Here is a 25,367-nt window from a genome sequence, read left to right on the forward strand (position 1 = left end):
TGTGAGTGTCTCTTCACAGTAACATATATCGCACGTTGGGCTGTTGGTCATTCCAATAAGGAAGGTATAAGAGTTGCTAAGTGCTACGCCTAGCAACAGACGGTACAGCATGGTCTGTTACCGTCGGCGTAACCCAGGCGGTGGATTCACCTATATATCCGGAGACAACAAAGGCAAACGTCACATGTTGGAACCATTCGAGTCCCAGAGGGGAAAAGTACATTCACGGCACATCAATCGCAGGCCAGCTGCAGCCTCTGTTCCCGAAAGCGGAGTCAAGACTTGTTGACCACTTTCATGTGTAGATCGGGCGGCTTTGTCAGCGTGGTCATTCCCGCTGATGTTGCAGTGTCCTGGAAGCCGTTGAAAGATTATGCTGTATCCCCTGTTATGGCTGCGATGATATATCTATCGAATTTCTGAGGCTATTTGCTCATTGGGTCCGTGGCGCATTGGGATTTGTATGCACTGAAGGGCTGCCTTGGAATCACTAAAACTGTTCTTTGTTGCGGTGGTTCCTGATTAATGAAATCAAGTGCAGCGCGGAGTGCCACAAGCTCTGCACCCGTCGAGGTGGTAACACATGAAGTTGTTAACTTGATTTCTTCAAATTTTGCCGGGATGATGAGTGCAGCAGTAGAGCTGTTGAGTTCTACTGAATGTGTATAGACATGTTGCCGGAATCCTCAAGCTCGGCAAATCTCCATCGGAATCATCTTACCGTCCAATAGAACTGGCCAACTGCATCGGCAACGTAGATGAGAGAATGATCCTTACACGGTTAGAATGGTACTTGGAATTCTACGACGTCTATACAGATATAATGGCTGGCTTTTGACGCGGACGCTCGTCAATAGATAGCGTTATTGACCCTGTAACGTATGTACAGCATCAGAAACACTAGCAACGAATCACTGCGGCCTTATTCTTTGATGTTAAAGGTGCATACGACAGTTTAACTCATCATGCAATTTGGGACGCCCTAGAAGCTGTAGGGATTGGTGGACACGTCTATCGCTGGATTGGCAGCTATTTGAATGAAAGATCTGTCTTTATTTTGAAGTTATACCAGTCGTGGTGTATAGCAAGGCGGCGTACTTAGCCCTACCCTGTTCAACTTAGTGATTGTTGGTCTCGCCGATTCGTTGCCGCAAGCCCGAACACCTCCCGGTATATGTGCCTAATATTTGCATTTGGGATACAGGAGTGACACGTGTACAAGTCCGCGCACGACTTAAGCATTCTTCCATGGCAGTGTCAGGATATCTAAGAAGGCAAAGCCTGGAACTTTCTCCTGAGAAGTGTGCACTCGTTGCTTTCACTCGCAAAGTGATGACCCTGTATGCTTTGCGGAATAATGGCTAAAATGTCTCATACAGACGAACGCACCGAGTTATTGGCGTCATCAGTGATAGCGACTTGTCTTGCAGCCCTCACGTCTTGTACTTGACAAAGCGTTTGGCCGCCATTGTGGACCTTCTCGCGTTTCCCGGCGAGAAGTCCTGGGGCACTACAGTGTCATCAATGTTCCAACTATATAAAGCACTATTTCTGGGTTTACTGCGGTGCAGCTTACCTGTACTAGGAAATACTTCCACTACAAATATTCGCGGACTTCAGAGTGTGCAAGACAAGCGCTCAGAACTTGTCTTGGTTTCCCAAAAAATACATAATCGATTGCAACAGTGGCGATTGCCAGATATTTTCCTATGACAGTCTACATTGTTACAGATGTCCTGAGAGCGCACATCCAACACCTGACTCGAATTCACTCACACCACTTTGCTTGGTTGCCAGCAAAGAGGGTGCACATTCAACATTTGCCAAAAGTATTGTAAGACATCAGTTCTACTTGTCAACACAATTCACGCCTGCTACACGATTGTCAGTCCCATTGTGGTGTCTGCACCGTCCGCAAGTACAATTGACAGTTCCGGGTATCAAAATGAAAGCTGGAGTGCTGTTGAAAGCTTTGAAGCAAGCAAGTTTAGACACACTTAGAACGACAGAAAGCTGAGCTAGTTGGTAAGGATTCATTATGCAAAAAGGTGAGGCGTGCAGACAGGACACAAGAGAAGAGAAGTGGACAACACGAACGCCGTTGTAGGTGTGTAGAACACACCTACAATGAATGGTTGGCCTTACGAGCATTTGTGACTGCTGCGGCTAGGAATGCTGCGTAGAAATCGCGTTCTGGCGCACGGGATAAACCTGGAGAATTTTCTCTTGCAACGTGAAATGAAAGCAGTTTCTTAAGCGTTAACGGTGTGTTTCCGGGAATATACATGCTTTGAAACAAATTTAATATGCAGCGAACTTTATTATCCTTTTCCAAAGAGAATCAGCTCATTTGCCGTGAAGAACCTCAACGCTTAATTGATAAAATTATCCTACCCGCGTGAGCAATTTTTCGGCTACATAATTGACTAACGACATTTCTCTTCAAAAAGACGATCTTGTACGAAATGAGGAAAGGGAGGAGGATGACGATGTTGCAGGCTGTAGGCTGTATTGTACGAAATGTCCGGCTAAGATTTCGTGGGAATCCGTGTATGTATCATGCTCCGTCCCATAAACATCCAGTGTTTTGTCAATGCCCATTTGCGGGGCCTCAGTGCCAACCTGATGGCTTTTAAGCGGGCATGCGAACGCATTAGAATTGCGTCGACTCGATAGATCGGTACCCTTCGAGAAATAAGAAAGGTCAGCGATGCCGTGCCACCTAATACGTATTGGAGATGAAACTCTCGCGCGCATGCAACCCAGTGCACAATCGTAGATGGACACAGGAGGCTGGCTGAGAGTCGGCGTTGTCGATAAGGGGACCTATCTTTGTCAGGTACTGTTTTCATCAGTGCATGACGAAGACAATGCCCCTTGTTAAATCGTTGGCTCTAGCCAGAGATACTCCTTGTTTGCCCGCTGTTACCACTTGAAGTTTCTACCTTTCTGTTAACCAGTAGAGTAGTCACAGGGGGCACACCGGGCACGTGCCCCCCCCCCTCCCCCTCTCCCCTCGAATTGTCCGTGTTATACTCGCGGACAGCTTTCTGTGGCTATGAAAGCAAAGCTACGGCGACGGAGCTTCTGCACATGTGTTATCGCGCCAAGTGGTCCGCCAGCGTTCGACAGTGCTTTTGGTTCCTCTGAAAAGACGCTGAATCGACACAGCTTCCGCGTGCGATGGTTTCGCGTTTGCCTGGACGCGGGAAGGAAAAGCCGCAAAATAAGTGATCTTTTACATTCAGTGGTGTGTTTTGTCTTATTTAACTGTATCTAATAAGGCGTTTATGTTTTTTCTTCCCCAGCTTAAACGATCGTGGATGAAAACGTGGGACTCCTTTCAGAAGCGCTCTCACTTGTGCGCGCTTTGCCTCCGTAGCTTTCCCTTCATAGCAACAGAGAGTTGTCCGCGAGTATAGTATGCGGCCTGCCCAGAACCCCGTACATAGGAAAAAAGTTATTCTGCCTACGCCACTGCTGTGAACCCTTTGTTTTGTATAGCAGACAATAGCGTACAGGAAGAGAAACAAGAAAGCAAAATAATGATGCGAATCGAAGCAAGATCAATTTTACGAACATCGTTTTATTACGCTAAATAATTCGTTTCCTTCCGTCACGAACAACAATACACTGGATTTGGTCAACACTGTTAAACGTCAAGGTGTATGTACAGACAGCATCGACAACTCGCTCGCTTCAGGGTCTTCTTGCAGATGAACAATAGATGCCGCTAACGATTTCGAATGAGCGAGCATAAAAATTATACCCCGACAAGACCACGTGTATAGTACGAGCCGCCGAGGCGGTTGGCCAACAAGTCCAGCATTTTCTTTTTCATACAGAGAGACAGAGAGAGAGAGAGAGAAAGAAATACTTCTGTACATGACATCCAGTCGTCATGATAAATTTGAACTAACAAATGTCGTGAGAAAAGGTGAAGACAAACGCCGTTCACAAAGGATTTAGCAATGATGACGTTTCGCTTGAACAGTTGCTTGAGTACGTTGCTAAGTTTTACGTTATACGATGTACTTAAGCGGCTGTTTTCTCGCTTCTACTTTCATTTTGGACGTGAGAGCTGACATACGTTAACATTACTAAATCTCTTGTGGTCGGCGTTTGTTTTCGTCTTTCGTCACGTTCCTTCCCAAGGCGACGGGGTTCCGTCATATACACTCCATTTCAACAAGTGTCGTGCGACACACACCCACGTCTTCGAGCGGGACATCCGCAGAACGTGTGACGTTACCGACGTCGTCGCTACTTGGTTGCGACGTCATCGGGAGAAACCTGTCTCATGTTAAGGATTTGTCTGTCGTTACACTTTTGTCATTCGAGTTTGGTGAACGCGCATGCGCAAGTGTAACGAACTGTTAAGTGGGACGTGCACAGTACAAACGTTCCCTTTGCCGTTCATTAGTTGTCTCATAGCGTCATTGAGGACTTATGGAACAGTGTACACTGCTGTTCACTGCTAAAGGGAACACTGAGTGTAGGGCACTTGCGAATTTTCCCCTCTGGCGAGCGTACAATTGCCCAAATTTGCAGCAGATGACTTGCGATTGGTGGCGCTGGCACTTTTCTACACACCTGTGCGATGCAATTCACACAGCTTTAGACGGCACTTGCCACTAGAAGACCAGTAAATGGAATCCGCAGTGTTTGAGTAAACAGTGGGCTGCTCTGTACACCTGATTGTTCACGTAAACACCTCTCGCGGAAGTGCCTGAGTGCTGAGCTGTGTTAACAAAGTTAGCCGAGAGGAGAATGAATGCGATACTTCTAGGTACGAGGTCGCGGGATCAAATTCGGACCGCTGCGGCGGACGCATTCCGACGGGGAAGGGGGGGGGGGGGGGGGGCGGGAATGTAAGAACGCCCATGTACCGTGCATTGGGTGCACGTAAAAGTACTCTATTTGGTCAAAATTAATGCGAAGTCCCCCACTACGGCGTGCCTCAAAATAATGTCATGATTTTGACACGCAAAATCTCAGAATTTATTTTAATTTAGGCAATGCGATATTTATCTTTGTAAAGTTGCCGCAGTTAATGCCGTTTGTGCGTGTTCTCCGATTTTCACTGTCGTCATGCACAAATAGGTCTTTCTATTCACTAATATTATTGTTATTATCTTAAATTGGAATGACGTGCACGGATAATCTGTTGTTATATTATTTCATTTTTTTATGTTGGAAAGGGGAGATGGCAAGTGCGATGCTTGCTTGATCGAGTCGCTATAGCGCTAGGAAACTAGGGGATGGAGATGGAGAAGCAGCTTTTTTCTGTGCCCCTGCATAATGAAAGTCTAAAACAAGGTCGGATAAGTTAAAAAAAAAAAAAAACGCCGTCTTCTTCGCTGCGCTATCTTTAACGGCGTAACTTGCTTTAGGTAAAAGTGGAAGGCAATGGTACTTGACTTTGGTAAGTGTGAAACGTATTTACCAGAACTGAGCGTTGGACTTGGAAGAAACAGAAAGGACGCAGGCTGGAGTTCAAGCGTTTGTCCTAACTGCCCCTTCGTACTAAGTCTCATCCCATAGCCTCGGTAAATACGTTTCAACGCGAGCCGCTAAGCTAGTTAGGTTGGGTGATGAAGTTCTTGCTAGCAGCAGCCCACAAGAAGAGGCGTGTGCTAAAAGAAGAAAGTAGACAAGTAGACGCAACACCAGAGCGGTTGTTGAGTCTATTAGCTTCATTGTTTTATTTGCTTGCTTTTTAAAAAAATTGTCGACGCATCGCTTTTTGCGCGCTGATAGTAGCAAGTTCTGCGCGGTTTGGGCGTGTTCGGGATGCATGATTCGGCGCAGGTCGCGCACGAGAAGTAAGGACAAACGGACACACGGACACATGCAGCGTCCGCGCGTCCACAAAGTACTTTAGCATAGCCGTTACCGTTCTACCGTAACAGCTACGTATACCACCTCTTCCCAACTGTGCACGCAGGGCAACCCTTGCGCATGCGCTGTCGACGGCAGGCGGTATCGGCTATGGTATATAGTAAAAGAAATTGGTTCCCCTAAGGGTTCTCTCATGGCATAGGGACAAATGAAGTTTCCTTTTATTTTTTTTAGGACTTTTTGTGGCAGAGTAAGCAAATAAAGAAGGAAGGCAAACGACACGAAAGCTGCATGAAATAAACTTTCGTACATCTCACTGTAAAACCCTCTTGACAGACGTATCGCAGCGCACCCGGTGGTCAGAATTACACACAATCGTCTACTGCGGCTTTCTTTCTTTTTTTTTTTCATTGCAAGCCTTGTTTGAGTTCGATGTCGCGTAAAGAAAAAACAAATTACAGCTTTAAAGTTTAGAATTCTACAACACTTATAAGGGCGAAAATTCTTTTTCACTGTGATAACATTTTGCTAAAATAATCTCACTTTGTCCTTGTTCTCGAAGGCTACTTACATCAAATTATGCTCTAAGCAAGCAATCTTTTGAGGTATTCTGAGCTTACCCATACCTCCGAATTGAACGAAACATCGATCAAGCCTTCTAAGACGGAGGAAAAAATAAAACATAAAGACAGAGTAAGAAATGTAATGCCTAAATGATGCATCCCTTCGTCCTTGTACGCTTGTTTGCTTGTTTATGTACTCTCTCTTTGTCCTATGCGAATACTTTGGCAATGTTAAATTGACTGAAGGGACTGGCTGTTGCTGTTACTTTCCTTCTTCCTGGAGCTGCAGTCACGCTGCCATTTCGAACAAACCAGCCTGTTCAGTCCAGGAAGGAGGCGTCTACGAAGTTTTTTGCGTGCGCTGATGTAATGCCTTTAAATGTCATAGTCTTTTAGTTGGTAGTGAGCTAGTCAAATCTTTTGAATGTTTCTCGTTGTTTAAAAAAATAAAACAATGTTGCCAGTCTCTTCTCATGACGATGAGCAAAATGAGAACAAGGTAAAAGTGGGAGCAAGCGTTTCGTCAAGTGGACTTGTCGAAACGTTGTCTCCTGCTTTAACCTTCTTCTCGTTTCGCTCATCGTCTTGAATTTCCATCTCCCGACTTCCCCGTGTTTTCCCTCAGTCTCTTTTCATGACATTTACGTCGCGAGATATGCAAAGGCAGACCCAAAGTGACAGATATTTACGAGAACGTCCATGGGTAAAACGGACCCTCGAAGGCGTAACTTCAGCCGCCACACTGAGATATAAATAGAGTCAGTGTAAGGTAGCAATAAGTTGTGTGTTTTGGCTGCACAAAATATCTGACTTTATATATGCGTACGTGGTCTGAACTAATGTACAGAACTTTGCGACTGATGGACTTTGGACTTTGGACTGTATATTTTTTATTCATCCAGTGTTCTACTGAGTGCCATATTTCGTGTCGCTATTCTCCCCTTTTTACGCAAATTTGCTTCCTTTGCCAAGTGACAAGGAGTAGCCGGTGCCACCATAAAGGCGCCAACCTCTCCTAATATTCACTTCAATAAAAAAAAAGGCAATAATAACAGCTGGGGCCTTGATGGATGGATAAACTTTTGATGCGAAGTGAGATCAGATGTATACCGACGACACTTCTGCGTGCGGTCACCAATTATCACGACAAAGTAAGAAAGCTTTTGCTGTTTTTAAGTGTATTTGTATAGCCGAGACAACTGATAACTGTAACTTGACAGACGAATGTTAAACATAGGAACTGAGATAAACAGAAGAAAAATCACATGGGAGCTATAAGCTAATATAGCTTTCGACATGCAGCGCATCTCTGTGTCAGGTCAGTTGTCATCTTTATCTTTAAATTCTGCTTAAGGTATCACCATTCCCTTGTTGAGTGCCTCAAGTGTTACAGTAAATTTGTGATTTGGTGTATCAAAAGATAGGAATAACTGTGCAACTAATATCATCCGCGTTTTTGCAGCGCATACACGTCGAACACGCGGGTGTGGATACTTCCGATGTAAATAGATAAGAAAATAATTAAATAGGATAGTGTTTTCCTTTTAAATATTGCTTATATAGTTATCCCACTGTTCTTAATTATAATCACAGCGGCTAACAACACGCGCATCAGCTAGCAATACTGTCACTCACAGTACGAGCGCTTTTTAGCAAAATAAAGCTGCATTGTCCTTTTCAACCGTCCTTAAACTTCACTATATGCTATAGAATGAGGCGGGGGTCATTCACAAGCTTTGCACGATCACTGGTCACACTGTACGTTAACTTTATACAGAATAAAGCAATTTGATTTAAAGCCAGACGAGGCAGAGAAAAGAGACACATCACTTCACAACACTTCAACGTACACAAACACACGCGCGCACAGACACACACGCTATATACGAACGTGCAATAGACACTGCGTACAGCACAACGTCGCAATTGTATTATACAGCTCACGCGCTTAAGCGCAACAACAGGCGGAAAAATATGCGCGTGAAACCACTAAACAGCATGTGACAAACGCTTCCTCTTTGTCAAACCCCTTACTCCACACACTGCGTAGGCAGTTGCGCCACCCTAAAGCCCTGCCGACCTCGACACCGACGGTCGGGCCACTTGAAACAATGTAACGTCTCCTCCTTCGAACACTGTACAACACCTTCCGCAAAAATAAAATAACAATGATAAGAGAGCGAGAAGCTTCAAAAGAGGTGCGGTGCTACGCGATGCACGCTAACTCTACGGAACAGCCACAACAACGATTTCAGTGTCGCTAGAACAACAGCCCATGCATCGCTCTTTTGTGAAGGGGAAGAGAGAAAGAAATATCTCGCTCGGGCAGCCGCATACCTCGCCGGTGTGCTGGGATGATTCGGTACGCAAGCGCTTGTACCTCACGAGATCTCGAGAGAGAAAGACAGCGAAACAAAATGAAAATAACACGCCAAAGAATACACGCGCGGCGTCCTGTTCAATGAAGCAATTATGCAAGCGACGATCGCCTGGGTCGAGATAGGAAAAACGCTGCTGGGTGCCAGTGATCGCTATGCGCTCTCGCGGGTACAGAAAACCAAGCGAGCGCCTTCCCACGGCGGCCTCTCAACAAGTCTCATTTTCCATGGCTCATCCCTAATGTTTACGTTTGCTGCTCACGAACGCTTACGTTTGGTGCCTCGTTCAAACGCGAAAGGGCGAGTTGCAACATCGTTTCGCCATCCGTGCAGAAAGAGTGCCGGAGAAGCAAACTACTGCCCGAGAAGAGAATAACTGTGCCAATAAACTGACAAAACACCCCACCGCGTCCCAAAAGCGTTTTGATGGGGCTCTTTCCAAAGCACTGCGTTTGTTCCGCCTTCACTACCGAAAGCGATTTCTTCTCTGGAGCGGCGATTACGAAGAGTGGGCCCTGCCGGCGGAGATGAGCGATACGTTTTTTGCGTGTCTTTTTTTCTTCCCTCGAGCTCAATAGCGCGATTTCTTTTCGTACGAATATAAACGTCCCTTCTCGTGAATAGGAGCGCATTTACAGCGTCGCCTTAGCCTATACTAGACATTAAAGAAACGAAAGATAGGTGTGCATATGTCGGTAAAAGACAGAACAAAACATAAAACACATGACCGGTGGCGGCTGCCGGAAGAACCAAATTAGAGCACGTGACTCAATATTTTACGAAAAAACAGATAGCGGGAGTTCCGGGCAGCTCTCACTGCTCGACCTTAAGGAGATGAGGTAGACAGCTGTAGCTTTCAAACGAAGTGATGCCTCAAGCTTAGCTTGCCACTCTCGGATGTGGAGAACTTATCGAAATGTAAATGACAGAACACACTGCGATCAATTGACCTATAGGCAGCTTGCGCTGAAGCGTTCCAAATAAAGCCCCTGGATCTTCTAAACGTATCTAAAGTAGCGACAACTGCCGCTAGCGCCTCGTGGTTTGTGCCAATGGAGAAAAAAAAACAATTTATTAGCGCCAACGCTAAACCGGTAGTTCGGCGTCTCTTATAAAGCCGCCAGCTCCTTCCTCGTGCCCTTTGTGTGAAGAAACGGTGAGGCATCCAGCAACTACTAAAAACGTTATTGTCATATCAAAATCATATCATTTCAAAGGAGACGTCGGGGTGCAACCGTGCACGCCGGTTCTGAACGGAAAACGATGCGCACGAGGCGAGTGTCGTCTATACCAGCTGCTTCTGGCCCGAACCCAGGAGAAGCGCTGAAGATATATCTTTCAATCGGGTAGCCCAGCAACAAGGTCAAAGCCTTTCGCTACATTTAGAAGATCCAGGGTCGTTATTTCCACACGGGCAGCAGCGTCGGAACCCATAGCGAGCGGTGGGAGCAAACTGGCAGGGACGCGACGTATATTCGCTGTGACATCTCCGATCGCTAATCACTATTCGATCAAGGAAGTCCAAGTTATGAAAATGTTGAACTGCGCATACTCCGCACGACTGTGCATGTTTTCGATCGAAATGGGATCGAGACGTCGTTCCCAGCGGTAGCAATAGCGCATCGATTGGACAAGCGTTCGAGTACACAGAACTTCGTTTCCTTTACTGGCGGAGACTGTACCGTTTTTCTCGTATGTTTTCAGGCGTCCACGTGTGTTACGGGTGCTTCTTTAGGCCCTGTTGTAAACCGCATGTGGTACTACTGAAGCGTGATAGCATCGGTGAGTTCGCGAGAGCTCTGATCAATTACCGGTATATTGAAGTACCGGGAATACAACTGTGAACTCGTTGCGTCACGCGTGGCAACTTGTGGTCAAGCAATCGGTAACCATTTTAAGAATGCAGTCCGTATGGAGGTCACAGTCACCCGGAACAGTACACGCGCACCTCACGTGGTGTTGCGTGGACAGCCTAAATTGGGCAGTGCCAGTTGTGGAGCATATGAACTCTATAAACCGCGCTGTGGCAGCAATGTGTTCGTAACCTCGGAAAACTTCTGGTCATGCATTTTTGGGAGCCAAGTTCGCCACGAAAAATTAAATACTCTTGATGTGTTCAGATATAAGGAATGTGCCCCATGCGGCGAACGCATGTATGTCGCTTTCTTGTTGTACTCAGTAAAAGTCATTAGTCAAACATTCTAACTCTACAAAAGAACTGGTGCCAGCTGCAGGGTTGTATACATTTATTGAAAATTGCAGCTTTGTTGTTCTAGAGGACTTAACCGGAAGTCTTTTGGGAGCTGTGTGGGTCCATACTTTCCGCCTCTCCTGCATACGCGCTGGACACGGACATTTCCTGGGGCACGCATCAACGACCGACCGCTATCAACGTATTTCATGTAGCGTTGTTAGACTAGGTGTAAAATAGAGGCGCACTGATTGTTGAATCCTTTTTTGTGCCTTTTACAGCTCGCACTAGACTTGCTGTTTTAAAAATACTGGAAGGTTGTGCACCCCATGTACGGTTATTACTGCTTTTTGTAATCATGGTGCCTTCGTTCTTTCTTTTCCTCTATAAGTAGAACGTGCTTGAACATTAGCTGCACGCGACACTGCAGGGGCAGGCAGGAATTTTGTGATTTTCTTGTCTTCGATTGTTGCTCGCTGTCGTCGAGTGCTTCGTGACCAAGTTGTCAAGACACAGCGATATTATGAGTCTGTTCATGTGATATAAGATGTGTTATGCTGTAGCTGGTACAGTCGCTCTCTTGCAGTCGCTCTCTTGCCTGGTGGAAAGTAAGCGCTTCATACTTCGAAGTTTTCTTGCTTGAGTTCTCGAGTGATGCGTGTGTCACCAAATTAGGCGTGGTAACGTGTAACTTGATTTTTACTTCTTACATCGTGGTGCACGCTTCGACGTGAACATTACTGGTCTGTCTCCGCACACCGCATGTCTATCGCGTCTCTGTTTACGCGTACCTCTTTCCTCCACTATTGCACGTTTCAGCGCGTCGCAGCACATTGGTTCGACAACAGCTGCGTAGCAACGAGAATCGCTGTTTTCCAGCAGAGTGCTTCAAATTTTTTAAGCTTGTAGAGAATACGAAAGCGGATACGAGACAAAGAATAGGATGGCTACATGTGCTCACAAGCCTTGACGGGAACAGCGATGAAAATGCCTAACGTGGCGAGTCTGAAGGGCCCAGAGCGCCGGGGCTAAGTTCGTTTCGGTCCCCACGCATAAGCTGGTTATGGGCGCAAGCTTCCAGGCGAACCAGCTTACGCTGCTCTGAAGAACAAGGCGACGTGATGGGAAGAAAATTGAGGGCCGAATATGTTCGCTCGCTGAAGACTCAGGCATTAGCATTTTTTCGAACGCAGCTAAGAAACTTTCCCCTCGTGTGTTGCCATTAAGGCATAGGAACCGCTCTGTCGAGTTTTATTTTTACACAGTCTGCCTGCTTTCGCTGTACAAAGTCTTGCGAGAGACCTGTCGTTAAGGGTGACGTGCCTCCCGATATGGACATATGCGACTATGAAAATCCGGCGTCAGCCAAAATATATGACATACGTGCTTGAAAATTCGTTCGCCAGACCGAAAATGGATGCGTGAAATGCATTAGTTACGGGGATCGCTGACAATATGTTAGGAGAACGGCAGTAAAAACGCGTTATCGCTGCCGCTTTAATTCCGCCAGGTGTTTCTGAAAGACTTAAACAGTGAAAACGATATCAAATGAACCAGCGAGGGTGCGCTGTCATGTGCTTGAGTCGAATCTTCTCTAAATACGTCCTCATCAAGCGAAGTTTGCGTTGCCTCACTGAATAAATCTCGTGGTGACATTGCCAAACTAGATTGCTAGGACAGTTACAACTGCCTACGCGGGCGTACTCATGCACGCCGGAAGCGTTAAAGGGCAACTCCGGCGTTTTTTTTAACCATATTAGGGTATTGCCATTTTCAAATGGCATTTACAGTCCTGTAACCGGGAGGGTGATTCAATTTACTTAGAAATTCGTCAATAATTTTAAATAACCAATAAACGAGATGCCGAAACCGAAACGGCTAGCTGATTCATGCGACGGCACGATGAGCCGATGACGTCAGATCCTGCACTACCATAATGTAAGCACGCTGAGCGCGTGCTGAACACACAGTACACTTGGTGCTAACGCCGTAGAAGCCAAGCCAATGGTGTCTCCTGATGCCACAGGGAGCTTTTACAGAGTTTCCGAATTAGACAGCGCCGATTTAGGCGAGGGTTTCAGCGGCAGTGGCGCAGTAGTCTCTGACGTCACAAACACAGGTTGGCCAATATAAAGTCATGAGTCGGGAACGCAATCAATTTTTAAAATTAATTTTCAGGAAAAGTAAATGACTTGCAACCATATAGTTTGGCACAGATAACCAGAGTGCAAAAGAGAACATATATTCAAAATTTTATTAAGATGAGTGGACATCGAAATATCGCCGGAATTGCCCTTTAAGACGGACGCCGGCACACCATTTGGTGAAATTTGTGTGCGCGTATCATTATGCGTGCACTCGGTCATAATTACTTAAGAAAAAGAAATCCGGTAGAACCAATTCTAGGGTCACTGTCGGTGCATTCAAGAAATGTGGAGCGACACAGATTTCCAACGCGCACCATGACGTGTACTGCAGTTTCCTAACGGCCCTGTGTTGCAGTATAGGGTATCACGATAGTCGTCAGTGCGTCAGACATGGTGGCTTGTTTGAATCATGTTTGGCAGCGTATCAACGGCGTTCTGCTTCAGCACGTTGGTGTGCGGCGGTGCGATTCCGTGCGACTCTAGTGCACGTAGCGTCTCGCATCTGTTGCAGGCGCCGTTGCTTAGCTTCTCCTTGTTGGGTAGCGCAGCTTTGGCTCGGCGTCGTTTCCGTTCTTCTAGCTCGGCAGCTGACGAAAATCCTTCTGATTTATGTGTAGTCGCGATTGACCTCATAGCGGGGGCAACGTGCAGCTGTTGTAGTGTGTATTGTGTGACTTCGCGCTTGCGCCGTTGTTTCGCGAGCTAGAGCGACGTTTCATCGCATTAAAAAAACGAGAGCCAACTTGCTCAGATCCATGGGGTCAGAAGACACCGCCACCACCACCAGGGACGCTCTACGCTACATGAACGGCCCAGGCGCCTAGGACTTTCGGCTTTCGTTGAATGGCCGTTCTTAGCTATTTATAACTTTCTTTTACTATTGCGACTGTGTTTGTGTTTGCTTGTGAATGGGGTCACTAGTAGCAGCCATCTTAAGTTTCGAAACAAGACAGAAACTGACGCAACAAAGGCGGCGAAAGATTGCCAAACTCTGGAACACACGAAGGTGCGAGCAGTTATCAAACACGTTTATCAATGGGCACATTAGGACGTTATTCACTAGGACATTATTCGACGTGATCGAAGTTACCCTTGCCTCGGGGAGTGGTGTCCGCGGGAATCTATCGGAGTTGACCTTTGTTCTCCGCCTGAATTGTACCGAATATAAAAGCTTCTCCGCGGAAAGAAAGACTATGAACTTCGCTTTAGCGCGTTTCGAACTTTATAGGCACGTTATTGTCGCATTATAGACATTTTAAGTGAGAAGGCGTAGCAGGCATCGCTCGCTCAGGACGCACACACACACACACACACACACACACACACACACACACACACACACACACACACACACACACACACACACACACACACACACACACACACGCACGCACGCACACACACACACACACGCACACGCACACACACACACACACGCACACACACACACACACACACACACACACACGCACGCACGCACGCACACACACACACACACACACGCACGCACGCACGCACGCACGCACGCACACACACACACACACACACACACACGCACGCACGCACGCACACGCACACGCACGCACGCACGCACGCACACACGCACACACGCACACACGCACGCACGCACGCACGCACATGATGACATGCCCACTTGTCAGAAGTGTTACCGGAAGAACCGCCGCACCGCTTTTAAGGTTCCTCTAAGCCTCAATCTTCTCTAATTTTGTTTGGTTTCTGTGTGCTTCTGTGTGTTCAGTAGGGTAGAAGTACAGTAACCGCAAGCTGACCTTGCCGTCTTATCTGTCTTTCCAGCAAAATGGCCACTGTAAACAAACGTAACTGCAGCGAGTGCTCTTTTATACTATATTTTCAGGGAGAGAGAAAAAAAAGTTGGTTTGATTTCATTTATCTGCTGCCTTTAGCATAGAAATATTCTAGTAAATGCTGGAGAAAGTCAGTAAAATAATATCTTAGCGAATTTAACTGAATCCTAATGAATACATGTCCTAATAAACGAACTCGACGCAAACAGCGATCACGTGTAGAATGAAGGACGTAACTCAGAAAAGAAGACGAAATAAAAACGAATAGACGACTTTTTAGAGTGAAAGAAAAATTCGCAGAACACAACTATAAACACCGACCGACCTGCCGCCGAGTACTCTGCTCACTCTGAGAAGTTGTTTGTCCACACGGACACTTGAGAGCCAATTCCTTTCTGACATTTTCTCCACTGCGGTCATTGGAGCCGTCTTCACCGAAGTCACCGAACTATTACTTTCAGACACGTCCCGAAACAATACTTCTGTTGCCGGTAGAGTTCCTAATCGGATCGCGATGGCCCGATTTAAAGGCTTCGCCGCACTGATAGGAGTGTAATGAAGTCGGAAGTAACGATGACTCTAAACAGTTTCATTAGAATTGAAGATAGAAAAAAACAAACAGAAAAGGACATTGGCAAGGACGACTGCGAAAAGGTTTCTCGGAACAGATCGGCTTGAGGACGTCTTCGAGTAGCCGCAACACTTTCGTTTGTTGACAGACAGCGCAACAATTCACTGCACGCTGTTGAGAAGGACACGCAGAAAGCGTTCTATCAAGATGAACACATTTCTTTCTATTTTTTTTTCCTAGGACTATTTTTCTCACACGTGGCAAACTGCCTTACTCGCCGTGGTGGCTCACTGGTTAGGGCATTTACTTTTTTATTAAACGTATTTAAGGAGAGGTTGGTGCCTGTGTGTGGCACCGGCTACTCCTCTTCTCTTATGTGATCGTTATCGTCGGAAAGTTGTCAGTTGTGCTAGTGAGCACGAGGTGGTGGTTACGATTCCCGGCTGCAGCGACCGCATTCCGATGGGAACAGAATTTTTTTAGTTCACGTCGGAGGACCACAGGCGGGGAAAATTAATCTGGAGCCCTTGACTATGGCCCCGCTCATAACCCGCTCTTCACTTTCTGGACGAGCTCACCGCGGCTTTCATCCCCCTCCCTTCTTCTCTCTATCTTATCTTTATGTTCCTTCTTTCCCGTCTCCCAGAGTAGGGTAGCCAACCAGACGCATTTCTGGTTAACATCCCTTCCTTCTCTCTTTATTTCTCCTTCTCCTCCTCCTTAAACCTCCTTTTAATTTTTGGCTAGCTGTCTGATTTCTTTCTCAAATGACAGTAATAAAATTTACTGCCGTCTGACACCCGATTCAGTTTCCTATTTTTTAAATTTTTATAAAAGATGTCTACGATTTCATTGCATTATGGTAACGATGCATTATTAAAGCTCGAATGATAAATATGTAAGGAAAGTGCGCTTCTCATCATACCGATCCCGATGCAGCGTAAACGCATTACGTCCGAGCAGCGGCGTTCATACTGGCGCGTAGAACGCAGCGTTTACAGTTCCGGCGGGACGCGCATTTCACCGTTTGCTGCTCGAGCTTCCGGGTGCTCGCTCAGCAGGGAGCATGCATTCAACTGCGTGAAAACCGTGTATGGTTTTCACGCAGACGCTCTGATAGTGACACGACAGACAATAAAATGCGTCTTTGTTGAAAATGCTGAGCGCGATATCATAATACATTAGACGGGGATTCCACGTTTCCGCAACATGTTTTGCAGTCCGATTTCAATATTTCGAAGCAGTAGCCGAATTGGATATAGTACTTCTCTGGAGATGACAGTACGCCGAAATAATGTGAACCAATGGGCTGCAACTTAAGTCTACCAGGGCAGCTTTTCTTGTTTTCTTCAATTGTGGGGTTTTAGGTGCCAAAACCACGATCTGATATTGATGCACGCCGGGGACTGTAGAATAATTTTGACCGCCTGGAGTTCTTTACCGTGCACGTAAACCCAAGTACACGGGTGTTTTCGCATTTTGCCCACATCGAACTGCAGCCGCTGTGGCCGCGATTGGATCCCGCGACCTCGTGCTTAGCAGCGCCACACCAAAGCCACTGAGCAAACATGGCGGACGCCGCGCAGATTTAGGCGCACGTGTATTTGCATGTGCGACACTATACATACACAGGGCTCCGCGGGCAAGGCAACGCGGCAGACAACACACGCGAGGTCTTGGCGTGCCGTGTTTCGACAACGATTTCGAAACCACCTTTCAAATTTAGAGGAAGGCGCGGCGCCGTCACGGAGCGTTGTCTCGATGACCGAGTCCTAGCGTCGCGATGACGCTTAATCCACAGTGGTCCCAGTTTCATCCACGCATCGTGGCTTACAGACAAATGCTGCATAGACTCTTTTGTGGCCATTGCCAAACTGCGCCATATTGTCGAATTCGCCATTTAGTCAGCTTTGATTGGCTCACCGCGCTGCTGCGGCCTCTGTGATAGGCTTAAAACGCGAAACATGGCGGAATTTGAGTGTCCAGAATAATACTCCATCTGTGCACGGTTTTGTGTGTGCGAGAGCCACTATATGTTTCAAACTCTTTAGGGATACCGAGCCTTACAAGTACACGTTATTGATATGAGCTCTGAAGTGACCGAACCTAATTTGGAGGTCGTAACGATGTGTGCGTGCTACGCAACTCAAACGCCACATGGTTGTAGGGGCAGAATACACGCAGTGCTTAGGAACGCTCGTATGGGACACGTGAGTGCACGTTTCTTCTTTTCTTTTTTGCCCCTCCTGTATACTCTTTCTCGTGTTACATTCGCTCTTCTTTTCTGCATCAAACGCAGAGGCTCTCTTCTTTCTATAAAGATGCACGCAGACAGAAATACTGTAATGCACAGACAATGGATAAGAGGAAGGAATTAAGCACTTGGCTTAGTGGATGAAACAAACAAGCGGCACGTGGGTCTTATCGTTCGTGCATGAACGAATGTCTTTGACGGGGTGGCGCCATGTGAGGGAGGCGACAAAGAATGACGCTGTGTGTGGGGCTTTGTGCAAGTGACAATGCCTACGGCGCTTGGGAGAGAACCTTGTTTACCGAGAAGAGATCCTGTCAAGGATCGCGAGAGTGGGCGACATCCACGGAGACAGCGTGTGAGCTCGCATTTTTCAAAACGCTTTGGTGAATACCTTCAGGAGCACTTACAAGTACATCTTTACTTACTAGGTACGCAAGAAATATGTACAAGGATCAAAACCGTTGTACTTCAATCGCAGGATGTTGATAGTGTAATATTAATGTCCCCGTCAACGCTCCAAGTACAACAGTCAGCAGGATGGGGCGCATTCTAATCTAATGAGTACTTAGTTCGATTAATTCTAAGCGCAGTTTGCCTTAGCTAAAATTTGAATCAGATCCTCCAAACTATTATTTGTCAAAGATCTTACGCGTGCAGGTGAGCTCTTAAGAGGCAGTGTTGTGAACTGTGATGACTCCGACTCGGAGCCGGATTAAGAATTGCGAGGACCGCGGGCACATCACGATTCTCGCCTCTCGACTTCCTTTTTTACGCAAAACACATTGCTGGCGTATTAAGACATCGTTAAGGGATATGGGAAGGCCACATGAACGTTTTTTTGCGCTGTAAGCGATGACTGCGTAAATTTTTTTTTGCTTCTATGTTCATTTTTGCGAAAGCACTTTATCATCGGGGCTACAGCCGCCATATTATTCCCGTGCTGATCCGGTGGAGCGGCACGTACTACATTGGACGTATTTCCAACGTATCTGTGGCCCCACCCAGCATGGGTGCGTTTATACATTTTACGCAGCGCGATGGCCTAATTACGAAATAAAAAATAAAAATTAATGGTGCCGCAGACATCGCGGCGTTTTCAAAGGATTAAATACAAGAACTCCTAAACGGCAAATGCAATAAAATTAAGTAAACTTCTCTAAAAGTAGACCATGTGTTACTTGTAATAATTCTTCATGTGTACACCTATAGCTGAATACTTGTACTTTCGTTTAGCAGAAAGCTCCAGAAAAAGTGCGCAATATTGACTTGTACACCACTGAAATCAAGTTGAAAAACATGCAGGCTTGTATCATGACATCCCGTATATTATAGTACTTGCTGTTCAAAAAACAATTATCATAAATTCATCAGTTGTATAGAAATTGTTCCTGCCTACATTTTCGTGATCATTCACCACTGCACGTTTTTGTCATGCTTATTGTAAACACCGCACAATAAATAAAGGTTTCATAGCTGAGTACAGATAAAACGATATGTTGCCTGAGGAGTCATCTAACTTCTATTTCTTTCTTTCTCTATAACATGTCCGTATGGAGACCTTGAGGATTTCGTTTTTACAGTAGGTATTTAACAGATGTTTATTTCAATTGCGCTACACGAAATATGAAGTAATTCGAAGTAAAACGAAATGCGCGGCTCATTGTCACACAAACTGCGTAGTATACAGACGAACTTGCCGAACTTCTCACTATGCCACTTCTTCCCAGGTCACAACATGCGCTTCACGACCGTGTAAGAGCGCCAAGCAACGTGCACGTCGCGCGGGTGAACTTCTGCGGAGGATTTTTTTTTTCTTAAATAACTCTCGCGTACTGTACAAAGAGAAGCGTGGCGTGATTGGCGACATTTACGGTTTACAACTATGTAATTTCACGACAGCAACGCGGTTACTACTGCGATATCACAACGGGATCACACAACATCATACTGTGCCCGAGAAGAAGTGCAGCACAACAATGCGACAAGGTTTAACACTATACAAATATACGTACAACTGCCCACAGGAGGCGAGAACAACGCCTTTGTCAATCAGTCACTTAAGCTATGTCTCTTATGACGGCACTCGTAAGCGTGTATGCGTGTAATATTGGATTGCGCCGAAAAGGAGAATAGGCGACGGCGTAACATCTATTGCAGTTTTTCAAGCTGCGTTTTCGGAGAGAACAGTTTATTAAAAAAAAAGACAGACGCATTTGTGTTAGGTACGTTGCCTGTACGCTCTATAGTCCGGAACAACTTAAGAAGACAGGAGAGGCCCCGCCCAGATGACCGAATCGCAACAGCAGATTTCCTCCGCGACTAAAGAAATAGTCCCGCTGACGCGACCCGGCCGTTTGGCTCATGACGTCATTCTAGAGTGCGCACCCGTTGGTGGAGGCTCGTGTGTATCTGCCTTTGAGGGGCAAATGCCGCTGCCTTCTAAAGTTGTACCCGACTGTAGAAGTGATGCGGCCATCAAGAAAACACGGACTCGCTCCATACATGGCGGAGGCGTGAAAGAATGTTCGCAGTTTACCAGCTGCGCCACGAGATGATGGGAGTGGAAATGCTTTCAGCGCCACATAGGCGAGCGTAAGGGTTACTTGCACATTCACAATGCTATAACGGAAAACTAAAGGTGTGGCGGGATAGGGAACATTAACGTCTACCTCAATGGCCACTCTACGATGTTTATGGTGCAACCAGCTACCATGTAACAAGAAGAGAAACAGCCGATTCCAAAACTGCGTCCATCGGTCGTTGACTACCAAACTGGTGTCGTACTGTGTTCTTTTTTAAAACTCTTATGCAGTTTTGGCGTCACCGGTGTTCCAATGCTTCGCTGCTTCCGCTTACGACCGCTTCGGATGGTCGGCAGTAGAAGCGAGAAAGCGACCCTGTGATTATCACCGATGTAGCTCTTCGCTGTGCCGAATATATATCACCGGTATCAATACCATACACTTCCAACGACAATACTCTTAGCTATCTGCAGTTACCGTTGTGAGCATTGCTGTATACTTGACATGACATCCTATTTATTCTATTATTCGTTCGTTCCACAACCTCTCAACTCCTTACGCCGAAAATAGCTTGTGCATGTAAACACATAGGCGTAGCAAGAAATGTTACTCGTGGCTAACCTTCCTGTCTTTCCGTCTATTCCTGCTTCCTGCTGCTCGTTTGCTTACAGCGCAAGTGGAGCAGATTTCATAGTAGCGGGCCCAATATTGAGAGCGCTCGGACACGAAACACCCTGATCACGCAGGCAGCCTCCTAGACGCGTAAACAATCTCTTAGTTTTTAAAAGGCTTGCCGAAATGCGTTTCGTAGAAACAACGAACGATTTTAAGAACAATACAGTACCGCTCTGGAAACTTCCTCGCCCAAGGAATGTTTCAAAACGCCAAACGTAAGCAGAGTTAGAGGCGACCTGATACCTTCGCTGCTATAGCATTTTTTTGCGGTCATGTGTAAAGCTGAGCTCGGAGGGGTGCGCCGTTCCGCTTTTATCTTTCCCCCTCTGCCAGTCCCACGTCAGCCACAGCCTTATTGTTTCCCTTCGCGTTGTGATGCACATTGCTCCTCTCTTCGCTGGTTGTTGCGTGATGACGTCGCTGAAGGCAAACAATTATTGTTGTCACAAACTGCTTCGTAATGAAATGATCATACTGTGGAAGAAGAGGTGCCAAGTTTCTTGACAGCTTGTGCACGCCCACAGCAACGCTTGGCCGACGTGGTTCTCGCCAATCAGCGCACTCGCTCGGCCTCTTGATGCTCGTGAACACGGCTACTTCAAAGATACCGGCGCCGTTCCATCACAACGTCCACACAACAATCCTTGTGGCATCCGCGTTGGAGATAGCTCTCGAGCGAAAATGACGACCGCGATCTGTTTCAAGCGGCAACGCCACTGCTTTACCAGGGACATTGATTACGGCCGCTGGCACCGCAATTATACTCATGCACTATATGTACACCCTATGGCAACTGGTCCCAACCCAACCATCTTTAAGGAGACGGAAGGTTTTAGCTCGGGCTTCCGATTGCGAGAGTTCTTAAGCAATTTGAGTCTGATTCACGCGCAAGCAGTACAAGAAACAATTTCTCGTGTCCTGTAACAAGCGTTCAATAAAGGTTGCAATGACGTACAGCTTCTGATCGACGAAGTGTGCGTATTTTTTAAAGCGCCAAGTAGGACGTGAGTCTTCCGGCCTTGCAAAAGAAATCTAATCAAAGGTTCAACAGAATCATCGCGGTGCAGGGCGCACGAAATCACCCTCTGCTTGCGGCGGTAAGGAAAAAAAAAAGAAAGCAGCGAAAAGATAGAGAGCTCCAGTGCGTGCAGACACGCTAGCGCCTCTACAAGTGTTGGGCGCTGTTACTCGAAGCTGAGAATGGGGCTCCACCGTGGTGAGCCAGCCTAGACGACGGCCGTGTTCGGCCGAAACATCGGTCATATCTACGTCGCCGCCTGCTTAGGAGACGGGCCTCCGGGCCCCGGCCAGCGAGGAGGCGGTCGTCATGACGGGCGACGAGTTGGGCGTCACCGTGCGCGGGCCCAGGTCGAAGTCGTCGTCGTCATCGTCGTCGCTGGAGTCGGCCTCGCGGAGCCAGGAGGCCCGCGCCGCTTCGTCGGCCAGGGCGTCCGCACCGGCAGAAGCGGTGGCCACGCGGTTCTTGGTCGCCGCCTGTGTGCGATGCGCGAGGCCCCGATCGGACGAGGTCGCCGCTGGCTTGTCCGCGCCCGCCGCGGTTGCGGCCACCGAGTGGCGGCGACGCGCGATCTCGGATTCTGCGACGGAGAGGAAGGCGGCATCGAGGAATCAGCGCAGTACAACACGCGAGAAGGGCAAACGCGCAGGCGTGACAAATGCTTCGCACTGACGACGTTGACTGACCTAATTCACAGTTCGCAGCAGGCAGGCATCCCCCGGCGAGGTTAATTGAACAACTTATATTTTGAACAACAATCTTTTCTATTATTTTTATCACATCAAACTTTATCTTTAAGAAAGTGCATTTCAGACCCAAACCGACAAACAGACGATCACTGATGCAACTCGATTCTCTTGTCTTCATACAGCGTGCTTCCAGCAATTTTCTTGCGCCTGTGTCATATTAGATTTTATCTCGACAACGCCTTCACTCACACTCGAACGCAATGCAGTTCTCAGGTAGGGGAGACCTTACCTCTTTGCTTAATTTATCTGGTGCGCAATACCCTTTATGCAGCGCCCCAGTCAGGCCTATGTTAGCCTTTCCGCACGTCAGTGGTATCTCGCAAGCGGATCTTACTGCGCATGACGCAAAAGGTCTACCGTGCTGGTAAAACGCGAGTTCCCGTCCTTCACTTAATGATCCGACTTGTCCACCAACGACTGCTCTTCCATTGACCACGTTGTGAGACATGCATGATGCCTGAAACTCTTTTTCATTACGACACTACAAGCTATGTGAAAGAGAACACACGAGAATTGGTCTTGCTCCGCATGCTACCAGTGCAACTCGATGATGGCCACCAAGAGACATGATGCCGAAATTGCTAGATAACTTATGTTTGGTGGACGCAGGTGAGAAGAACCATGCCGGTTTGACCGACAAGCCGTCGCTTATTACAGAAAGACGACACTTTCAACATGATTCGTCGCCTGTTTAAGTGCCTGTGCTCATGGGCTATTCTTCGGCGAGTCGATTAAGTCGGCGGCCTCTGACAAACGATGGTTGCAAAAGCATGTTTGCAGTTTAGGCATCATTACTAGGTCGTAATGATAGTACATACCAGTGACAGCTCATGCGAACGTTTTTTGTAAAAGGGCACCAAAGAGAAGTACCAACTTGGATTTAATGATTGCGCTTCTGGAAGACAAAAAAATTAAACGACACCGGGCGTAAAACTTCAGAAAAAAAAGCAAAAGCTATAGACATGTGGCGATGGCACGTTGATGTTCCTGCGTTAAGTTCTGTGACATTATTGATTTCAACAATGTCTGCTCGGCTTTAGTTAACGAAGGTCACAATTTACTTATAGAAAAACAACAAAATTTTTATACTTTAAATTAAACTATGGGGTCTTACCTGCCGAAACCACTTTCTGATTATGAGGCCCGTTTCTTTTTTTTTAGACTTTCTCTGCGCAGACGCGGTGCAAACACGCGAATAATTCTTTGGAATTTGAAGTGCTAGTCCACGAGCTAGGTGCAATAGTGGGTGATGCGTATATTTATTTATTTGTTTATTTGCTGCAGTGCTTACCGTTGTAATGACAACGTTCTCAGTTACACAGCCGCATGTAAACTTGGAATAGTGGCTGTCATGTATTCACCGGTTGAATAAATGTTCGTTGGAGATGGTAATGTTAGAGATGGTAATGTTGGAGATGGCAAGTGGGCTTCTCCTCACAAATACTCTTATAATGGAAAAGCCAGATGTACAGGTGCCTGCAACATGTGCGCAGTAGCCTATGAAACGTCATGCTCACGGAACTGATGCTCTACCTCACCTCCTTTCTTTTCGTCCCTATATAACCTTCGCCCAGTGCAGGGTAGCAAACCGGACGCGCGACTGTTAAAATTCTCACCCTTTTTCTCTTTTACGCCTCTCTTTCTTCGAAACGTCGTCGATGTTCGCCTGTTTGTCGTAAGTTCATCGCGCGTGTACGTGCGTGACTTTGTGAGTGAGTGAGTGAGTGAGTGAGTGAGTGAGTGAGTGAGTGAGTGAGTGAGTGAGTGAGTGAGTGAGTGAGTGAGTGAGTGAGTGAGCGTGCACTTACCCAAGTGGCTACCTAGCGTGATGTGGCCGGATGCCTGTGCGGCGGTGAGGTCCAAAGAAGGCCGCCCTCTTCGGCCCTGCATGAATTTCGGCTGGCAGGGCGTCGACTTCCTGCGTCCATCATAGAGCGCCTCGTGTCAGATGGCTTACAAGGAAATGCTCTAGAGAATTTGACCGCGCAATGTGTTACCCCTTTGTAGTTAATGCATTTCTAGCGTGGAGGTTTGTCGTGCAGGAGACATCGTGTAAAAGAACAAGTTAAAAAATCTAAATTACGTCGAAAGCTCTTTTCAATGGAACGTTTGGCAATGCGTGCATTGTATTGATGAATGGGCGTTCATCTGAATTTTAACAATTGTTTGCAGGTTAGTTCGACAGATGTTAGATGCTTGTGTTCCCATGAAGTACCGAAAGGTTGACTCTGCGTCATAAACGCAAGCCTAACGACATAAGGTCCTGCTGCCATCCACCTCGATAACTTGAACAGCTGAGGTGCATTTTGTACGCGTAAAGTTTTTGCATACGGTGTCTGCTGCTACTTTTAATGCAAATGGCGCTACCACACATGATGGACAATTCAGTCTTAAGTGCAAATTGCCATCATGTAAAACGTATAAGCACAGTACAGATGAAAAAGAAAAGAAGACAGTCGAACAGCTGTCTCATTAGATAGCCACTATTAGTATACCCGTAAATTTTCTTATCTTTTCGCATTTTTATTTTATTCTTTAATTTATTTCTTCGGTTCTTTCTACTAATGCCTGAAACCTGGCCTACACTCCCCCCCCCCCCCCCCCCCCTATTTATGGTTAATTTCTGATGCCA

General features: G+C 46.7%; 1 protein-coding gene across 1 annotated transcript in view; it reads right to left on the reverse strand.

Annotated features, from left to right (window-relative positions):
* Nucleotides 1-3,566: 3,566 nt before the first annotated feature.
* LOC126541652 (uncharacterized) overlaps nucleotides 3,567-25,367 on the reverse strand; it is a 223,802-nt gene continuing 202,001 nt past the window's right edge. Inside the window, exons 4-5 of the mRNA XM_050188506.3 lie at nucleotides 24,544-24,653; nucleotides 3,567-22,566 (exon numbers count right to left, since the gene is read on the reverse strand). Of these exons, the coding sequence (XP_050044463.1) occupies nucleotides 22,250-22,566; nucleotides 24,544-24,653 (427 nt within the window). The 3' untranslated portion in view covers nucleotides 3,567-22,249. The remainder of the gene's footprint in view (nucleotides 22,567-24,543; nucleotides 24,654-25,367) is intronic.

Source organism: Dermacentor andersoni, chromosome 2, assembly GCF_023375885.2.
Source record: "Dermacentor andersoni chromosome 2, qqDerAnde1_hic_scaffold, whole genome shotgun sequence".
In the NCBI taxonomy this organism is placed as follows: Eukaryota; Metazoa; Arthropoda; class Arachnida; order Ixodida; family Ixodidae; genus Dermacentor; species Dermacentor andersoni.